At 46.6% G+C, this 21,640-nt stretch overlaps 1 protein-coding gene across 3 annotated transcripts in view; it reads left to right on the top strand.

The window, feature by feature from the left end:
* The window catches only part of SLC25A25 (solute carrier family 25 member 25), a 35,167-nt gene extending 23,293 nt beyond the window's left edge, over positions 1-11,874 (top strand). For all 3 annotated transcript variants that reach the window (XM_073314709.2, XM_073314710.2, XM_073314711.2), the window contains exons 2-10: positions 3,322-3,448; positions 3,555-3,642; positions 4,769-4,880; positions 6,143-6,301; positions 7,095-7,247; positions 7,705-7,812; positions 8,091-8,258; positions 8,705-8,855; positions 9,327-11,874. In XM_073314709.2, coding sequence (XP_073170810.1) covers positions 3,322-3,448; positions 3,555-3,642; positions 4,769-4,880; positions 6,143-6,301; positions 7,095-7,247; positions 7,705-7,812; positions 8,091-8,258; positions 8,705-8,855; positions 9,327-9,511 — 1,251 coding nt within the window. In that variant the 3' untranslated portion in view covers positions 9,512-11,874. The remainder of the gene's footprint in view (positions 1-3,321; positions 3,449-3,554; positions 3,643-4,768; positions 4,881-6,142; positions 6,302-7,094; positions 7,248-7,704; positions 7,813-8,090; positions 8,259-8,704; positions 8,856-9,326) is intronic.
* Positions 11,875-21,640: the final 9,766 nt, after the last annotated feature.

Raw genomic sequence — 21,640 nt, 5'->3', positions numbered from 1 at the left:
ATATCCTACGGAGTTCTGGGGGGGAAGAGTTTCCTTTCTTAACATTGCCTTATCGGCTCTTAGACAATTGTAGTGCTAGCTCCTTCCTCATTATTACTTGTCCTCCACCCTTTTTTGTGTACTAGCATCCAGCAGCATGTGCACCTACGTCTTGTGTCTACTCTGCAGTTTGAACCATGGGGGAGCTGAACCCATGTTGAGCACTGTTTAGCAGCAAGTGTAGACAAACACAAACCGTGTTCACCATGGCTTCAGTAACCATGTCTAAACCCTACATGGACGACTTCATCATTTAGGCAAGGCTAGAGCATCACCCACAAATGTTTCATGTAAAGCCCTCTGCTACAGAAGGGCAACTTACTAGATTCTACAGGGGTGGCCAACCTGTGGTTCCGGAGCCACATGCGGCTCTTCAGAAGTTAATATGTGGCTCCTTGTAGAGGCACTGACTCTGGGGCCAGAGCTACAGGTGCCAATTTTCCAATGTGCCGGGGGGTGCTCGCTGCTCAACCCCTGGCTCTTCCACAGGCCTTGCCCCCACTCCATCCTTTGCCGCCGCCTGCCATGCCCTCGCTCCCCCTCCATACACAGCCTCCTGCACCCCACGAAACAGCTGATCGGGAGGTGTGGGGAGGGAGGGAGAGGTGCTGATCAGCTGGGCTGCCGGTGGGTGGGAGGTGCTGGGAGTGAGGGTGGGGGAGCTGAAGGGGGGGCTGCTGACGTATTACTGGGGCTCTTTGGCAATGTACATTGGTAAATTCTGGCTCCTCGGGCTCAGGTTGGCCACCCCTGTACTAGAATTATACACTCACCCTCTCGCCACTCCACTGCAGTCCCTTCTGTTCCAGCACACACTGCTGCAGGTGCTAGCTGCTTGTCAGATGACTATGCTGTTAAGGGCACTGGTGGCTTCTTATGCTTCTCAGGAGGCTGCGTGCATGGCAGATTTGTGCATAAGAACTGAGGCGGGGCAGGGGAACAGCTGGAGAGGCACTTTATGCAGGTGATCATGGAAAAACATGAGCAGCTTAACAAATACCCAAAGTTGCAAAAGCACAGCTGTGCTAGTGTTGAATTCTGCTTACAGAATACAAAATAGATATCGCTGCAGTGATTCCTGTTCGCCTCTGAAGGCAAGGAGGCGGGTGTGGGTGCTCACCCATATCCCTGAAGAGGATGCTGAAGGTATAACGTGTACTCCCCTTGCTAGGTTGACCAGACAGCAAGTGTGAAAAATCGAGACACTTTTTTTTGGAGGGGGGGTGGGGGGGAGAGAGGATAGTTGTGTATGTGTATAAGACAAAAGCCCTCAATATCGGGACGGTCCCGATAATACTGGGACATCTGGTCACCCTACTTCCTGCACAAGTAGGAAAGAATCCCAGCAATGCCCTTGATGCAAGCCCAGTGCTGTGACTTTGGAAACAGTTTGCATCCTTCATTGCTTAGTGAAGCTTGGAGTGATTAATTTAGCAAGCCTGATCAGGTAGAAGCTGCCTAACTATGATTGTTCCTGTTATCCCCATCTCCTCTGTGATAACTGTCAGGAAGTATCATAGGAAAGAGAGCCTTTCAGCTCTCCTAATTGTTTTATGGAGTCTGTGAATCTCACTGGCCATGAACTGGTCAGGGATTATCTGCTAGAGGGAAGCCTGGTCAGCTATTTGACACTGATCTGCTGACATGCCAGAGGTGTTTGTCTATCTTTAGCCTACAAATTGAATATGGGGCCCCATCTGTGTCTTTTACAGCTGTCATATGACTGTCTGCAGACTAGGAACATGGTGGGCATATCTCTAAGGTCACTGCGGTTCAGGTTTGCATTTTATTTTATTTCGGAGTAGCAGCCGTGTTAGTCTGTATCCGCACAAAGAAAAGGAATACTTGTTTTTTAGTCTCTAAGGTGCCACAAGTACTCCTTTTTATTTTTTTAACACTCTCAGAAATGATAGCAATAATCCTGGGTTGCCCTGGGGCCAAAATTGACCAGTTAGGTGTTTGTCTGACTTTAACTTTAAATGTAGTGGCCAAGTGTGTATAGCTACATATGGGATTTAAAACTAAATGGGTGTATCTTGATTTAAAAGCATCTGAGCGGGGCTAGCTTCCATAGGTTTAAGAAATATTGGAATAAACTTGGCTTAACATGTTCCCTTTGAAATACTTTCATTGTGAACCTGCCTTACAAATTAATGAGTTAGGTTGGTAAGTACAAGACTCATTAAAGGGTCTGACATCTGGGAGTCCAGAACTGAGGTCTTTTACAATAATAGCCATCCACTGTTTGCAGAGTGAATAACTAGCATCATAATCCAAAAGGGAGCTGAACGTGACTGGACTGAGTTACTTGGTGCTGGTCGCTGTTGGCTCTTGTAATCTGTGCAAGGCAACTAGCAAATGTGGTGTGGAGCAGGAACCGATTGTCCTAAATTATTGCTCTGTGCAGGTTGGCTTTCCCCTGCCTGGTTAACAAGTAGCTATGTGCCCTTGTGCAGGCCAGGCCATGTGCTATTTCCTCATGCTGGAATTAGTCGAGGCGTGAGAGCTCTGTATGCCAAAGTTCCCTATCTTTTCCCAGTTGCTTGGGCTAGGTTCCCATCTTTAATGTAAGTGCTCTGTCCTGTCTGTGTCTCTGGCGACCTTGTGCAATTCAGGTCTACATAAGTGTATAGCTGCAGGGTGGCTAAACCAGTTCATGCTGGCATCCTAGGAGCTTTTATCACTAACACTGTCCATGAGAGATGGACTTCAGTTTGGCCACAGGCTCTTGCTGGCTGGGATTGGTTATTCCCAGTGTTGGTTTTCCTTTTCATGCACCGTGGGGAGGAAGAAAACTCTTCTTTAACTAAAAGCTTGGATTGGGAGGGGGAAAATCTGCCTGAGGTTCTATGATCCAAGCCTCCTGCAGTCCTAGTGCTTCTATTTGAATCTCAGACAGAGGCCTGAACAATTCTAATCTACGGCATAGGGGGCTGTATATTACTACAGGTCTGACACTTACCTATGCAACAGATATTTAGCTAGTTATGAGTAATCCAGTCTGTATGCTGACTTGTGAAGATATGTGCCTGGAATCAATTTGTCCTTGCCTTCCTGCCCTCAATTTGCTGCACACATGATTGGCACAGTTCCATGCTGATCACTTCCTGGGTAAAGCGGAGCCCAGTTTGGAGGGGAACTTTTCTCGATGCTGCATGTGCGTCCTACTGTCTGTCTAGTTAACTGATTAGTGTTACGTGGGGGAGGGGTCTTAAAGAAGAAGGATGGGGTAAACCTATCTGAATGAGCAAGGAACTGATTGTTTTGATGTCCCCAAAACAGAAAATTGTGAAAGCTGGAGACAAGGACCTGGATGGGCAGCTGGACTTCGAGGAGTTTGTTCACTATCTCCAAGATCATGAGAAGAAACTGAGGCTGGTCTTCAAGAGCTTGGATAAAAAGAATGATGGTGAGGCTCTTCCTAATAGTCCTAGACGATCACTGGCCTCCACAGGCCAACCTGACAGCCTCTTCGGGTGAATGGTCTCTGGGCTCACTGGCTTCTATCTTTGCAGGCCGTATTGATGCCCAGGAGATCGTGCAGTCCCTCCGGGACCTGGGAGTCAAGATCTCCGAACAGCAGGCCGAGAAGATCCTCAAGAGGTGAGTGTTCAGCTGGCTCCTACTCCTCAGTTTGCACATACGAGAAGGAAATGTAAAGAATGACCTTATCTCCACTTTCCTCCCGGTATACTCTCCCTAATGACGGCAGCTCTCCCTCCTCGGACCTGTCCCTTCTCACTGCATTTTTTCAATCTTCTGTGTATTGAAAACTGTAGCGCACTATGGAGGCTGAAGAACAACCACCCATTTGGTCAGTAGGCTTGAATAAAAGGTGGGGGGAATAAAGAGCAAGAACATTGGTCAAATAGAATGAATAAGAATAGTGACTTGTGATGCTAGATCAGACCCCTGGGCTATAAAGATGGTATTCTGTCTCCAGCATGGCTACCATCTGATACTTCTGGGGAGGTGGGAATTACATCTATGCACAGTCCTCTTCTAGGTTCTGAGGCGTTCATAGAATGAATGGAGAAGAATGCTTGTAGTCCCTCACCCCCAGATCTTAGAGCCTTGCAGTTAAAGATCCTTCGCTAGCCTGTTGTGGAGAAGGGCATGTACTTGATCATACCAGCATCCCGTGTGCCTCTACCCTGTCATCCACAGCTTGCTGCTCTGGAGAGGGACTGTTTACTTGCTATACTGAAATGCTTAGCACTATGCTGCTAACACTGTAACAATCACTTATTTGTCCTGTTTTTCCTCTTTCCTTTGCCATCCTTCCCTCTGTCTGTTTGCCTGTCTGTCAGAATAAGGACAGGCCATTTCTGGGGTCCTGTCACCTAGTAAGTACCTGTGTAACTTTAGTCTCTGCCAGTTCCTTATCTTCTCTGCAGTGCCGGAGGGATTTTTTGTTTTGTGTTTTTTTTGTTTTGTTTTCTAACCATGGTGGGAGGGGGCACAACAAATCCTTTGGTGTGGCTAGTGGGGAGGGAGAAAATGAGCCATATTCCCCGACTCTGTGTGGCTTGGGAGGAGAGGATTCCCTAGCAGCGTCTTGTACCTTTCAACCCTTGTAACACTTTCCAGTAGTTGCCCTGTGAAGGTTTTACTTTGGGGCGAGGGGAGGGGCCCTGAATAACCCAGGGGGAGGTGAGGAGGAGTTTCTCCCTCAGTGAGGCCATGCACCCATCTCCTGTTCATTTGCTTGTAATACACTTTTTTGCAGCATGGATAAAAATGGAACTATGACAATTGACTGGAACGAGTGGCGAGACTATCACCTGCTGCACCCAGTGGAGAACATTCCTGAGATCATCCTATACTGGAAGCACTCCACGGTAAAAGAAATAAAAATTCCTCCACCAAAGCAGGCCTGATCCTTCTCCAATTTCTTGATAAGAGTGACACTTCCCAGCAGCACTTACCAAGTCCCCATCATTCTCTTCTTGGTTCAGTAGCTGCCTTCTAGCTCTAGAAGCCTGGTCGCTTTCTGCTTCTCCGTTATCTTTTTTATATATCTCCTTGGCATGGCTTCTGCAGTCCCTGGCACAGGTGACAACTGGACCTTCTGAGGGAGGGAAAAGTGAGCAGGTTGACTTGGATCACAGCTCTGAGAGCTCAGACCAGTTCCTGCTAGTTCAGGACCTGCCAATACCAGAAATTAATACGACAGGCACCAGCCCTTCCTTGATATATTTATTCAGTGCTTTTTATAATGTGTAATGAGAGCAGACTGGCTGAGTGCCAGAAGGTTCAAAAAGCTTCAGATCTTTTTCCACGCCCCACTGCCCTTGGTTGGTCACTTCGATCATTAAAGTTAGGCATTCTGTACTGGGGCAGCCCAAAGGGTTGGCAAGTCCCTAGCCTCCTGAACTGGAGTCATTAAAATGTGAAGGGTCCCCATGTCCTATTAGATCATGAATGGTATGGAGGAAGTGTCCTTTACCTCTCCCATAACCCCCAGTTCTTGTGTTAGCTGATGAAATTAGTAGGCAGCAGATTTAAAACAAACAAAAGGAAATGCTACTGCATGCAACACACAGTCAACCTGTGAAATTCGTTGCCATGGGATGCTGTGAAGGCCAAAAGTATAAGTGAGTTAAAAAAAGAATTAGATAAGTTCATGAAGGATAGGTCTGTCAATGGCTGTTAGCCAGGATGGTCAAGGACTCAATCCTGTACTCTGGGTGTCCTTAAACCTCCAAATGCCAGAAGCTGGGGGTGGATGACAGGGGTGGATCTTTTGAAATTGGCCAATTCGTTCATTCCCTTTGCAGCATCTGGCACCAACCCCTGTCAGATATGATCAGACTGGACTGACCCAGTATGGCTATTCTTATGTGGTGGTGATTTGCATATTCTCTGTCACTGGCAGTTCCTTTATTGTTTGTGGTCAAACACATCAGCTACGCTTTGCAAACAGACTGGGAATTTGAATATTAAGCTCATGTTCAGTGCTTTACAGCTATTTATTTAAGTATTCAAGCTATGGGAAGTTGTAAGTGACTGACTGCGGGACCTCTGAGGATGTGACAAGAAGCTACCTACCTAACTCTATCCTTCCAAGCACTTCTCAACACCTCTGTTCTTTCCTTTGCAGATCTTTGATGTGGGAGAGAATCTGACAGTCCCAGATGAGTTCACAGTGGAAGAGAGGCAGACGGGTATGTGGTGGAGACATCTGGTCGCGGGTGGAGGTGCAGGTGCAGTGTCCAGAACCTGCACGGCTCCATTGGACCGGCTAAAAGTACTCATGCAGGTAGGGCAAAAACCAAGGACAACTTTGTTTTATCAAGGTGCACATGCTGCTTCCCTTAGGGCACTGGTCCAATTAAATGGATCCTAGCAGCAGACCTGAAACTGTCTGTCCAGACAAGTGACTGATTCTGGTTGGACTCAGTCTCATTACTTCCACATTGGAGTGTGGCAGCCTTTTGGTCTGTACCAAATATCATTTCTAGCTGTGTAAAAGCCATTCTTGACCTGTTAGTTGTCACAATGTTATGAAAACTTTAGGAGCTGAGCAGATGAGAGCGCCATCGCTGGTCCTAGCTAAACCATCTTGTACCTTACAGCCTTGGGAACTCTTAGTTCCATGGAACTGGTTCAAGAGGAGTCGCTGATTTGAGAACCGGCCCCTGGAAATGACTGAGTTGACTTGTAGGGCAGAGATAAATGTAATCAACCTTACGCAGCAGGGATTTGGACTTTGCTTAGGCATGCAGTCATTAGTGACTGTCCTTGTCTCTTAACTGAGAAGCCTCTTCTCCCTGTACCAGAGCTCATGGCTGTGAGGGTGTCTGTGCAAGAATGTTTCCCTCCCCTTCCTGCTGTGATGGGCTGGGGGCTCAGGTGGATTAATCAATTAACTGATCACAAACTTAAAACCCAAAAATCCCCCCCCCCTTTTTTTAAAATAAATGTTGTCTGGGAAGGGTTAAAGCTTGCTAAATCTCTGGGTAGATAAGAAATGCCCTTTGTCCTTGGATTACAGGCAGCTGTGGCAATCAGGACTAGCACTAATCAGAATTCTCCCTCTTCCTCCCTGCCAGGTCCATGCCTCCCGCAGTAACAACATGTGCATCGTTGGTGGCTTTACCCATATGATCCGAGAGGGCGGGCCCAAGTCGCTGTGGCGGGGAAATGGCATCAATGTCCTGAAGATTGCGCCAGAGTCTGCCATCAAATTCATGGCTTATGAGCAGGTAAGGGAAAGGTCATATTGAAGCTTAGACCCAAGGCCACGTGGGAGCTGGAGGAGCCTTTTCATCCGAGTGATTGCCCAAAGTAGAGCCATGTAACGGATGGTAACCCACCAGTCAGGATATAAATGTATGGTGCCTCTAGGAAGACTGAGGGCAGGCAGAGGGCATGAGCTCTATGCCCAGGCCTGGCTATCTCCTCTCTCCAGTGGTGGGAACAGTGCCTTTCACACCTCACCCCCTGGCAGAGCTGGAGAAATGGGCAGCATTAAGTCACAGAGAAGTGATGGAGTGCATGGCTGGAACAGAGTTGGTGTTCACACTTCCCTCTCCAGCTTGTGACAGACCCAGCAAGTGAAAAGGGAGGTAGCTTGTGGCCCATGCTGAGGAGGGAAGGTGTTATGTGGTCCAGCCAGTCAGAGAAGCCCCCCTCTATTATAATCTTTCTTCGCTTCTACAGATCAAGCGGTTCATTGGCACTGACCAGGAAATGCTGGGAATTCACGAGCGGCTAGTGGCTGGTTCTCTGGCAGGGGTCATTGCCCAGAGCAGCATCTACCCAATGGAGGTGAGGCTGGCGGCTGGCATCCTGCTCCATGACATGGGGGACGGGATGGGGAGTCATTAAATGGAGAAATTGATGTGTGGTAATGTGAGCTGAATGCCACATTGTGAGGCTAATTGTGTTGGGTGTTAAAGGCAGTAACAGGGCTCTAGCAATGCATGAAATGGAGTTGCTGGCACTCCCTGTGGTGGTGTGCTCCCTTCATGACATTACTGTGACCTGTTCCTGCTCCCAGTGTGGTTGTAGGCATTCACAGTGTGCGTGTTCTTGTGCTGTGTTAGGTTCTGAAGACCCGAATGGCCTTGCGGAAGACAGGACAGTATTCAGGCATGCTGGACTGCGCCAAGAACATCCTCTCCAAGGAGGGAATGGCTGCCTTCTACAAAGGCTACATCCCCAACATGCTAGGAATCATTCCATATGCTGGTATTGACCTGGCAGTCTATGAGGTATGGCGCCTGCCTGGCTTCTCTGGGGCTGGGACATCTCACTTTTGGGACAAGCAGGGAGATGTAGTGCCTGTCGCTAACGTAGGAGTATAAAACCCTCCTGGTTAAATTCTGCACATGCCCCTCGAGATTAACACACATGGCCTAGGGGAAAAAAAGGTAATGCCAGCACAAGCCTTGTGGCAATCTATGGCCCTGCCCTTTGGATGAGGGAGTCGCTGCAGCAAAGCTGCTAACTAGTGTCTTTCACAGATGGTGGTGCAGTGGCAGCAGCAGCTGCTCAAGAAAATCTGACAAGCTAGGATCTTCTCTTCTGCAGTTATTTCTAGTTGACGTTGCATAGATCTCCACAAGCCTCCAATCCCAGCTTCTCTCCTCATGTGGGCCAGTCTCTTGATGCTCTACGCCCTGTCCTTCTCAGCTAACACCTGACTTACTTCTTCCAGACATTAAAAAATACCTGGTTACAACGCTATGCTGTGAACAGTGCTGACCCTGGAGTGTTTGTTCTCCTGGCTTGTGGCACCATCTCCAGCACCTGTGGGCAGCTAGCCAGTTATCCCCTGGCTCTCGTGAGAACACGCATGCAGGCTCAAGGTAAGAACTGTTCTGGAATTCCAGAGAGTCTGGACTGCCACTATGTTCGCATCAGTGGAGTTCTGGAAGGACTTGTAAAATTAAGGCATATTTTAATGTTTCTGTGCAGCTGAACTCTGGGATATCTGTTGGCCAAGGATCAAGAAGGATGTGAACTTTGTGCCATTCTTGGCACTGGGACCCAGAGCCCCTATAACAAAGCCATTTTTTCATTCTTTTTACCTGTGTGCTCTAGTCAGCCCATGAGAGTATGTGGGGGTGGGTGTGTAAGTAAATGGCAGGCATATGTGGCATGGCCTCATTCTGCTGCCTAATCACACACGGTCATGTAACTATATGGCCAGTGTACCTCAAGAATCTGTCCTCATGTGAGTGCAATAAACAAATCTAACACATCCCTTTTGAGATGGGCATTTTCTTACAACATGCCTTAATCCATGCTCTATTTATTTCTTGTGGTTTCTGTTGTAGCTTCAGTGGAGGGAGCTCCAGAGGTGACAATGAGGGGACTCTTCAAACACATTCTAAAGACAGAGGGAGCATTTGGCCTCTATCGGGGTCTGGCCCCGAACTTCATGAAGGTGATCCCAGCCGTAAGCATCAGCTACGTGGTTTATGAGAACTTGAAGATGACTCTGGGGGTGCAGTCACGGTGACCAGGAGACGACAAGGATTCTGAACTCTGAAATCTTGGGCTGTAATCCTGGGGTGTATAGCCATCTCTCATTCTGTGAATGTGTCGACACTAAGCTGACTAAGCAAAGCTGTGAAAACCCAGTTGTGTGTGAGTTGGGATGGAGAGGATTTGGTGTCCTCTGCCATCTTGCTACTCAAGAGCTCTGCTTAAACCATCAAGTGGTCCTTCAAACATACAAGGGACCAATTGGGAGACCAGGGGATCGACTCCTTGTTGTGTCTAAAGCTGCGAGTTTGAGGTCAGTTTCCAGCAGCCTAGTAGAGTGGGGATCTTGCATGTAGGAACAGAGCTGCTGGCTTAGAGATTTGTAGCAGCTTTTGACATGCTGAAGGAGTTTCTTTTTCCATTGTTTAGCCTCCTACCTGTTTAAAATTGTACAAACTTTGTGTTGGTGCTGCCACCACACAGACTTATTTATTAAGTTTACATGTATTTCTTTGGGTAGGAGACATTCGTGTTCTGCTTCCAAGACACTGACATGGAAATGTAACTTTTAAACTGTACCAGTTTTGAGGGCTGGTGAGCAGTAATTCCTCCGCTCAGGCTGAAGGTTACTTAGGCCAGCCTGGTGGCAAATTAGGATTATTTATTTTTATAGGGCAGATCAAGTCTCTCTCATAAACCTGCTAACAAGATGCACTTACTAACAGAAGCAGCAGACTAGCGCCTGCACGCCTGCATTGCTGCATGCTAGATGGGTTTGTCATTCATGCCCAGCAGAGTTTTGGAAAGGGAAGGACTGTTGCCTTGATGCATGGCTTCACTGAATAACTGACTGCACTCTGCTGCTCTTGTCCATCTCTGTAGCTGGGCTCCTGGTACAGCATGGGAGAAGGCTCTTCAGCCTGCGTGGCACTCTGAACAAGGTTCTGCCTGGTCCCAAGGGGGGGTCGACTGACCCTTTCCAAACCCTGCAGCTAAGCTGCTATTTATCCCTCTTTAGATCTCTTTGTAGACTGGAGTTAGGGTTTGCATTTGAGGGACAGGGATTTCCCAGGCTAGGAGTAATTCTGTTGTGGGAAGGGATGTTAGCTGACATTGGGAGGAGGTTGGGTTCGTCAGGGGTTTGAAGACGACGGCTTGCGTTTTCTCCCAGAGGGTGCTTTTTGTAGGCGGAAGGGAAAGGAATGGCTTTAAAATTTTCTCTGACTGTATTATGGACTACTTCAGTCTATAGGATCAGGCTTCTGGGGCCCAGGAGATCCTCATCCAACTTTTGATTTTGGGGCAAAATGGACCAGCGTCACATTCCACTGATGTCATACTGCTTAAATCATATTTATTTTGTATTTATTTAAACAGAGTTATGTCAAACTATTTTTATAGACTTGTTTAAACATTGTTACTATCCTTGTATTTCTCCTATTTAAAGTTGTGTAGTATTTTTCTTACCCATTTGCACCTTTACCATCACACAGCTCAGCAGCAGGGGAAGACACTGAGGTCACTAGTGTTCTCTTCCCCTAAAGCCTGAGCTGTTCTTTTTATATCTGGGGTGGTTATTGAAGGGCCTCAGTCAGTCAAGAGAAATTCCCTGTAGCAGTAAGCCATAGAAGAGAGGGGAACTGATTAGCTAGAAAACAGTGCACTGTGACAAGGGACACGGATTTTGAGGCTTGCCTTACTCTGGAATTGCCTCGCATGTGTGTGAGTGAGAGGATTTCCTGTGGATGGCTGTGGATCCTGTGGATGGCTCAAGCTGGGGAAATGGAAGGTCTGTGTATGTTGATGTCTCAACGGCTAATTGAGAGAGGGTTGATTGGAATTTTTGTGGGGGAGGTAAAAAATCTCAGGGATTTAAAATAAAAAGACAAAAGTTGCCAGTTTTCAGAAACATGGAAGGAAACTTGCACTTGGATACAAGCTGCTGCAGTTCTGTTTGAGGGCGAGTGGGCAGGCCTGCTGCTGAGTCCCAGTGGTCCTCACACACACAGGCACTAATGGAGAAGTTTGGGTGTGGGAGCGGGAAGGGCTTCATTAGGCACTCCTGACAGCTGCTCCTGGTGTGACAGGCTTTGGCGGTATGGAGAACCTTCAGTCCTTAGGTACTCTCCTTGCTGTCTGTTCTTGCCGGATGGAAATCTAACTTCGTACCTGGATTAGTGACATGATTTTTTTTCCACCTCCCTCTTCGAGACCAACTGTTAATTCTGCAGTGGCTCCTTCCTACCAGTGTGGCCTAATGGGAATATTCTGAATACAAAAATCAATGCAAAATGTGACTGTCTTTGTAGTTGTAACTGGAAGTTGTCAGAACACAAATCTAACCAATGAGATTCCTCACGGAGGGAACAGTCTGCTAATAAAGGTCTATCAAAGCTACCATGTGCCTGCCTTTCTCTGAGTGTGCACCACAGGTGCTGTGCGAGTGTCTGTGGGGCCAGTTTTTTCCTAAAAACCCCTTTCCTTCACTGAGGGTAATTGACAGCAAGGCTGTCAGAGCAGAATCCCCTTTGAATCCTAAGTCAAGGGAACACCTGGGTATAACCAGAACTAAATGTTTACTGTGGCAATGAGAATGAGTCAGGCATATCCTATTACCAACCTATTGTCTGTGCAGTGGGCGCTGGTGAATCCCGGTTCTCATTATGTTCAAGAGCTGGATCTTTTTTCTGCATAGAGGATCTGTAGTTCATTTTATTTAGTCTGACTGCACCGTCAAGGTATCAGCACTCGGGTTTTAAAGGGCATTGTCCTGATGTGCTTTTTACAGTGTCCATTAACAATGAAGTGCTCTATGTGGAGCACTGGAAGACCATTCAAGTACAGTAGCTGGTGAAGAACATGGCCACCCACCTGCTTAGCAAAATTAACCACGGGGACCATTTTACACTAGCCTTCCAAGGACTGTGCTGGCTCCCTATGTACTTCCAGATGTTTGAGGAGTTTTATTCATTTGTAAAACCTTAGCAAGGTTGTATCCTAAGTATCTGAGAAACTGCCTTTTGGAGTTGAAATCAGCTGAGGCATTTGAGTTAGCATTCCTTAGATTGGATCCTCTAGTCTAAAGGCTAGTGGCAATTATCAGTGGAGAGTGTTACTGAGTTAATGGCCTCCTGTTGAGCACTCAGCTAGACTCTGTCCTTTGGGGCATAGTGCTAAGCCAGCCTGTCAGTCTGGTAGAGGTGTTTTTAATTGTGGGGCTGGCCCTGTACCTGGTCCCTGAGATCATGAGGGGCACATCTGAGAGATTAAAAACCTCTACAATTCCATTTTCATTAAAGGAACCACTAGTGACACCTATTCTCCCTCTCCCCTATTTAGAGAAATGAAGGAACAAAACTGATTAGTGAGCACTGCAATTTCAAATACCTACCACCCTAGAACTAGGAGGGATTAGCTCTGTGGAGAAAGGATTTACTTTCTACTCCACCTTTTCCTTGCATTTCTTATGATCTGTTTCATCCCAAAGGAGGAGGAAAGTTAGTTTAGGGGCTTAAGCACTGGACTGGAACTAAGGCAAACTGAGTTCCATTCCTGGTTTTGTCACAGGTGAGCCAAGCCATGGTGAGTCACTTAATCTGTACATTTTAGTTGGCTCAAGAACAATAAAACTTCCCCACCTCACAGGGCTGTGACATTACATTAATGAACTGATGTGAGGTGCTCATGTAAGGCCACCCAGGCTTTCTCTGGGAAAGCCTGTAATAAAATGCTCTGCTATTTGATTGTCTCTGGTTTTGATATGCTGGAGTTAGTGGGAATTAGGCTGTTCATGACATCCCTCTTATTGAAACAATTCCATTTTTGAATGATGGAACCCCCACTGGTGTAGGCTCCTAGAGATCTGACATGGTCATCGTTTTTGCTAACCTAGTGGTCAGCCAGTTTCCCTTGCCCATTCTACTAGGACCTTGAAATGGGCAAACATCCTTTGGACCTGGGATTCTAATTCACGTCTACAAGTTTTAGAAAGGAATTTCCTCATAGGAACAGATAACTAATTCTGGTGGCCAAGTTTGTGACCAAGTAAGCTTCAATTTTACGCTTTGGCCTGCTGTACACTATCCAGCTGTTTGAAAGGAAAATAGAAATGAGGCTTTCCCCTGTGTATGACATTCACTGTGCCTTCAAGCTCCCCACAGACAAGGTACCGTAACTTTTAGAGCAGTAGCAGTACAGGAGTGCCCTCTTCTGGTGATCACAACACTGCGTGGCATCAATGCCTTTCCACAGTGGAAATATTTTCCCATTTGGTGCTGTTGAACCATCAGTGTAAACTCAGCGCTCTGAGCCAGCAGTGAAGAAATGTCCAAGTTTCACGCTGGTTTGCAACCATGGTTACAGCCATTTGTCCAGCATGTGGAAAGTTGGCCTATTAACTGTCTATTTGCAAATAACTAGGAAAATCAAAACTAGCTGTGATCTCTCTTCACTAACCCTGATCTATCTATCTAGTAGAACAACTCCCCTGATGTTGCATCAACAATACACAGCAGAAATAATTAGGAAAACTTTTATTTGCTGCAGAGGTTAAGTGGTCAGTTGCTGATGTCCAGCTCCGCTAGCTTCAGAGTTATCCTTGGACTGCATCTGGGGTCTCCTTGCCTGGGGAATCGTTTGTCTGGTTTCTTTCATTTGGCACAGCTCCTTCTGAGAAAAATATGCAGCGAATACAATTGATGTCAGTATGGCACCAACAAGAGAGAGTTCTCCAGAGCAACAGGATCACTTTTTTTTCTTTGAGTTTTTGCTCAGCAATAAATTAGCCCCCAAAGGAACTGGGTCACCCTGTTGGGAGAAACTGGGCCTGTGTTAATTGTGTGCTTTACCCATGGTTAACATTGTTACAGTAGCTGTAACCTCTCCTACGCCATTCCCTGGATTCTGCTGATCTGTGATCACAGAACTTTTTTCTTTTTCTGGGTGGGATTAGAACTGCAGCTAACAGTTCTTCTAAGTCTGTAATATAAAGTAGGAACTATACGTAACAACAGTAATGCTACTTTGTGACCTCTACATTAAGCATGCCCTAAAGTGAATATGGGAAAACAACTATATGAATTAAAAAGGGTGAAATCCTTTTTTTAGAAGCTCGAGGAATTAGGTAAAAAATTGTACTCTTAAAAGACGTACTGAAGTTAAATCCCCCGTCAACATATTTCTTTAACTATATTAATATTGATGTCCTAGATTGAAAATGTAACATTTTAAAACCTGTTATGCTTGTTACTACTTCTGCTCTGTTCACTTGCATTTCTTTCAGCCTGGCTAAGGAAAATCAAAGTCAGTCCTAGTTTTGGTATAGTCACTTTCACTTTTAAATTTTTAGGGCTGCAGAGGTTTTGGGTCTCAGACTCTGCAGGGGAATCTTTCTTTATTTGAAAGCACCTGTGTTCATCAGAACTTTGAAAAAACAAGACTGATCTGCACTATTCCTATTGGTTTTTCTGAAACTTATGATTTTTACCAGAACTTAAATTTGGTCCAAATGTAGGGTTGTCCCTTTAAGTTTACAACAACCCATAATTAGCTTGTTGGGAACAAGTCGCTACCTCCACAGGTGATTACAAATTGGCTTACCAGGAGAGCTGGCTGCTCAAAGGGGAAAGAAGGAGCAAATCGAGACACAGGCTTCAGGTTGTCTGACTATTCTTTCTAGAATTCTGTTCAATTTAGTAGTGGCAACTGTTTCAAAGCTTTCCTTTCAGTAATTTGTTTCCCCTTGACCTTAATTGTCATATGAAAGTGTGGGAGATTCCCCATGAGAAATTCCTCTATTACTCTGGTGTGGAAGTACTCAAATTCTCTCTGGGACTAGGCTTTCTCTACTAACCTTTAAGTGGTGGGCTGCCTAATGAGACCACCTGAAGCTGGATTCAGGTACAAATTAGGAACAGACATTCCTGAAGAAGCAGAGGAGATGGCACTGGATCACATATGGTAAGAGTTATCCCTGCACCACCATTTTGTCTGGAAAAGAATGTATGCCTGCCAGGACTATAAAGTTACCTAGAGATCTTAGTAGTTTGTTTGGACATAAGCCTCTGAACCAGGTGTGTATATTAACTGGAACAGGGAAAGGGTCTGGCTCTACTGTCTTGAGCTATGTTCTTATTAAATCTTTCAAATTCCAGCACCCTTGGGCTATTTCTTGGGTGGGAGACCTCCTAGAAAACCCCAAACTTCTATAGGAAGTGGGGCTGGTTGTTCAGTGGGGACAGGGAGTGCTCCTCCTTTGGAATCAGTACTGAAGGAATGCTTTGGAATGGAAATGGGGGCAGGAGGGTGGATGATGTGCTGTTGAAGAGTTTTGTCTTTCAGCTGACACTTTCTGCCAGATCCAGACTGAGATCTGTAGCTTTAAATTCCGGTCTGAGTAACTTTTTCTGGCTAAATTAGCTCCTGCAGGGTCAGCTAGTTTTAGCATTCTTCATTTCCTGCTATGTCCTAAACCAGGGTTCTCAAATTTTTGGGGGCTCAGCACCCATTTGTAAATGTTTATGGCCTGTTGCGACCCAATAAATAACCTGGGGGTGGAGGCCCTGGGACCAAGCTATAACTAGGCATTATAGGACCCAGGGTGAGCAAGCACCCTGATTTTTTTTTTTTTTTTCCTTTTTGGTTGTGTTCCCCCCGAACCCAGACAAGCTGGGTGGCCAGCTGAGGAGTTGGGCGGAGGTGGCGCTCCCTCCGAGCCCAGCCACGCGGGGCTGGCCTGACCAAGCCTCACTGACCCAAGCTGCCCCCGTAGCTTTGTACCTTGGGTGGCTGCCCCACTTGCCCCACCCTGGTTACGGCCCTGCCCTGGGGTGGTTTTGGTTAGATCCTGCCCTGGGGGGTGTCCTGCCTGGGCACTCACCCCACAGTGGCAGCTCCTGTGCTGTGGGGCTGGCTGGGCTCGGCTCTCCACTTCAGGTATTGCGACCCCTGGGCTTACAGTGCCACTTAAATTGGATCCCTCCCGCCCCCCTGACTGGATCATATTTGTGTGAGTGGACTTGTGACCTGCCTCTTGGGGTTGCAGTGCCACTCACTGAAATTTGGCCTACCCAAATTCCTGGGCCAAACCTGAGTGGTGCTGGGACCCCAGAGATGGCAGTGCCTGGAGCAGGGAGGCGAGCCCAGCCAGCCCCATAGGACAGGAGCTGCCACATGAGACTCTAACACATTCTGGTGATCCAATTTTAGGTTTTGACCCATGGGTTGAGAAACCCTGTTCTAAATTGTTGTGCAGTGTGGTGTTAGCAGTTGCCATGTTCCTTCCCACAGATGGCTCCATTTTAGTGATAAGTGAGTTGTTCCTTGAATGTGTGGCTTATAAATTACTCTGATATGAATGATACTATAGAAATGTAAGATATTATAGATAGTGGAAGGTTGTGTCTGTGGGTATATTCTTTTTGTATTTAAATTCTGTACTTAATTCCTGTTCTGAGGGGGGGAGGTGGTGGTTGGGTTTATGATCTTTACAAACTACACATTTTTAGTGCATTGTTCTGTGAATATGTGTGTCCATCACATGAAGATTTGCTTTCTGGGAGTAAAACTTTCAGAAGCACCCAAGTCCCATTTTCAAAAGTGATTTAGACACTTAAGTGTCTAAATCCAATTGATTTTACAAGGACATTTAGGGTCTTAAGTGCCTAGGTCACTTTTGAAAATGGGACTTGAGTGCTTTTGAAATTTTCCCCTGGACTATACATTGCGGTGATCTAAGGCTATTTATTCATTTTTTATGAAACTCCTTGTAGCTGAGGCTGGCCCCTTTTCCCTCCTGGCTCCTGAGGGTTACAATATTGTTGCATCTGAAGAAGTGGGTTATGCATCTGATGAAGTGAGCTGTAGCTCACGAAAGCTCATGCTCAAATAAATTGGTTAGTCTCTAAGGTGCCACAAGTACTCCTTTTCTTTTTGCGAATACAGACTAACACGGCTGTTACTCTGAAAACTGGACTCCTTGTTGTTTTTGTGGATACAGACTAACATGGCTACCCCTCTGAATATTGCTGTGTGGCACTGAAGATGGGGAGAGGATGTTTACTGATCCATAATGAGAACTTTACCTTCTGCCATGGTGCATAAATTATTTCCTCTTCACGAAGGCCCAGACATTTAGCGTGGTCTCTGAATTCCTCCAACTGGGTTTTACTCATGTTTTGGTTCCGGGCTGTTTTAAAAAGGGAGGAATTGCAGCATTAAATATTAGAGAGCAGTTTAGTAGGCGCTCGATGAATATAATTAGTTTAGGCATATAATTTCCATGTTCCTTACCTATCCTCCCTGTTTCTTCATTTCCTCTGTTTGTCACACTTAACCAGGTTGTCCTAGTAAGAGATTCTCTCTCTTCTCCATTCATGTCACTTTATCTGTACTGTGAGTGTTAACCCCCACAGGGTATGTATTTATAACACACTTGTAAAGTTGCACCTCTCTAGCGGCTGGTTCATATAGAGCAGCGGTGTCCAATATGTTCACTACTATCCACATGTGGCAAATAGGCTATTGAATTGTGGCTAATGCATGTGGCTTTTTTATAATGTGGCGAATAAGAAAAATTCAAAACTACAAATGTGGCTAGCATTGAATTTCTATTGGACACCGCTGATATAGAGGATAACAGTATACTATTGCTACTAGCTAATGGTGCTCCTTTAGCTTGTGTAGTAGAGGTCAGTGCTGTGGTGCAGAACATCTGAAGTCCAAATCATGCTGATGATGACTCTTGGTGTGTATGGAAGGCTGTCATATGTTAATCAGTACATGCTCACCTTCCTGATTAACAGGGCATACTGCTTAATACATAATTGCTTCAATGCACCAGAGCTGAGTGGTATATATTTACTGAAAAATTAGTCCTCTGATGTTTTGTGCTAATAAAATGCATTTTCAATTAAGATGGTTTTATAGAAATCAATTTTTCAAGGCACCTAATAATCCCTTTGCTAAAATGTGTGCTTCCCACATTTAGCCTAGAACTCTCTATCTGCAGCTCTTCTGTCACCGGTGCTCTACTTGCTGAGAAGTGAACTTCCAAAGCTACTTAAACCCACCATCAGAGCCTCATTTGGGCTAATATGGCTGGAGAGCCTGAATGCAGCTCAGAGAGGCATGAATCTTACTGGCTTGGTGGGTGTAATCCCATTCTTGAAGACTCAAGTGAGGGAGAGCGGGAAGGAGAACAATTCCCACTTCTCTCCTCAGCTTGGGCATCTGGCTCTCCCGCTCCAGCGTGGCTGGTGTAGTGGGGGATTTGTCTGTTGTGAAATACTTTAACTGCTGCCCATTCTTCATGGTGCTGAGGGACACAGAACCATAACAATGGGCACTTCAGCCTGCTTGCCATGTGACCTGACCCAGACCTACCAGCTGGGGAAGCCCTATCCTCTGTGGTCCCTGGTGATTCCATTCCCCCGCCATGGAGGCAGGCAGGCAGCTCATCTGCCCCTTCCTACTACAGAGCTTTTATGAGGGGAAAGGCCAACACACACTCTCCCAGATTTCTGATAGCTTGGCTTAGTAAATGGCTGGACTGAATCCCAGCCATGTCCCGGGGCTGCATAGGCTCTGGGTGAGTTTTTCCCCTCAGCACTGCTTCTCCTTCTGAGGTACCTCGCTCCCCTGCCGGCTACAGAGAGAAGGCGAGGGGAGAAGGGCCTGTCCCTCCTGTTCCGTCCCTCCTGTTCCATCCCTCCCCCCCCCCAGTCAGGGTGCTTGGAGATCTCTGCGGGCACTAGATTGCGGTTTCCCTCTCCCAGCTCAGTCAGCCCCACTTCCTCAAGCAGGATTGAGAACACAGGCACCATCTCAGCAGCTGACTGTAGGCAGTGGTTCTTCAGCCTGTCCCTCCATCCCCCCGAACCACCTCAGCAGAAAAGGAGCCAGGCAGGACTGGAGAGGCTGGCTTCAGTGGCTAGTGATGCCCCCTCTGTTAGGGGAGCACAGAGTTTCCAACTCTCACGATATTTGGTATTTGTGTTTCTTGTGAATATTGCCCTTGTGGTGATTTGGCTGCCATCTTCCATTACTCTCAATGGGATGGAGGCCATAGGCTTCTCTCAGTCAAGATGGCTGCCATTCCCCTTTAGTTTCTGTATGTGGAATTGAGGCTACCCTGAGTCATGATTGTTACCATATCTTATTATTTTCACTGAGATTGAAGCCAGGCTGCACTCTAGGAAGATGGCCACTCTAAGGGCTCTAGGGTTGGGCAAGTGGGCAGGAGTTTGAAGGGGTTGGAGAGGGCCAAGAGGCAGCAAGAGACTGGGGGGTGTGGGAGGGACACAGGTGGGGGAGCCAGAAAGAGGGAAACAGAGAGAGGGGAGGTCAATATAAGGATGAGCATGGGACAGACGATGGAGACAGCATGAAGGGAGAATGTGGGTGGGACAGGAAGGGAAGTGGGAGGGGACGGAGAGGGATAGCATGGCATCACTTGCGATGACAGGAGATAGGATTTGGGGTAAGTGGAGTCCACTTCTAAACAGCTTTGGGTGTACACAATGTGGTGGGAGAAAATGGCATCTTAGCTGCACATTTTTGCTCTAGGATCGGTACCCCAAATCAGTATTTGTAGCCCAAGAAAACCCACTGTACACTAAAAAGCCCCAGGCTGTGGGTTCCATCTGTTCACCCCGTGGGCTGACAGGACGTCTCCTAACGTAAACATTCTAGGTCGCTGGCACCCAGCAGAGGCCATCTTGTGCCAGCACTGCTGAGGAGCCCAGAACGTTCCGCAGTGCTCGGCTGATCCCTTCCCTTCCTGAACCCAGTCACAGTCAGCTAAGGAGCTAAGGACAGCCCCCGTGCTGGTCCAAGCACCACACTATGCTTGGGCATTGCTCTCTAATGCCCCGTATCCTTCACTTGTTCTCCAGTGTCACTTCTGTTCGTCATAAAGGCACCCGCTATAAGCGGCGGGTGGGACTGCCATTATTGTCTGTGCTCGTGCGTTCCCTGTGACCTGCTGAGGGATAGATGTTACAGAAAGTGCTGGGGGTCCTTAGGCAGGTCTCTGACTGCTCTGGAGGGGTGAGGCACTCTGTGGAAAGTGCTGGGACTTTCTTCCTTATGTAGTGGTTTCTGAGCTGGAAGGAGTAAAGAGAAGTTGTACCTTGTGGAGTAGCAGAGTGATCTGGTTGGTGAGGGGGCTTTATAAGTTCCAGTATTGCCAAGCCCAAGTGTGGAAAAAATAATGAATTAGGCCACTTAAAATCATGAGATTGGCTTACAATCATGTGCTTTTACAAAACCAATACATTTTGAGTTTTTTATTGGCATTCTGGTTTTTGAACCTACAGGGTGCACTTGGGTCATATTTTCAAGCTTTTGTTTGTGACTACAATGGCTACAAACTTTTTAAAATGGAGGCTCCAATTTTTATGTATTTCTGTAACTCCAGCAGCTGGGGCTCCAAGAAAACCACCAAATATCATGAGAGCTGGCAACACTGAAAATTCTGACGTAGTTTTATTATATGAGGGTGAAGCTTCTTCATATCCTCAGATCACAGCTTCAAGTTATATTATAATGGGTTTGCATACCATAAAGATACAATCCTGTGTAGTTCTTCTCCTTATGCATCTGGTATTGAATGAGGAAAATCTCTTTGGAACTGCTGTTCATAAGCTTCCCCATGATGCGCTGGTTCTTGGCTTCGCGAAAACACAGTCAGGGGTTGGGAAGGGGAGCAGTAAGAATATATAATTTGACACAATTCTGTATAACAAGACCTGGTATAAACCTACAAGAATTGCTAACACTGGACAGAGTTTATTGGTCTGATTGCAGATGAATACATGTTTTGCTACCATCTGCTCAGGGATCTGATCATGTGCAGAAAAGTCCTTTCCTGGTGTAGCTTCTTCTATAGGGCCCAGTCCAACTCCCAGCAGTCAGTGGGAGAAAATCTCCCATTGATTTCAATGCAAGGCCTTTAGTTTTTTGGTCTTCTTTTAGATAATGACCTGGGATTTTAAGGAGCCAAAGATGCCTGGCCCTCATCCTAACATGGATGTATGCAGCTGGCTCATGATTCCTTGGTGTGTTCAGCCATAAATGGTTGTGCATGGCTCTCTGACTGCTATCTTATCTCTCTCAGAATGGTGCAAAGAACTGCCCCAATGAGGAGGGGATCATTCCAAGGGTG

This window comes from Lepidochelys kempii, chromosome 16 (genome assembly GCF_965140285.1).
Source record: "Lepidochelys kempii isolate rLepKem1 chromosome 16, rLepKem1.hap1, whole genome shotgun sequence".
Classification (NCBI taxonomy): Eukaryota; Metazoa; Chordata; order Testudines; family Cheloniidae; genus Lepidochelys; species Lepidochelys kempii.
This window is presented reverse-complemented; position numbering and strand designations above follow the sequence as displayed.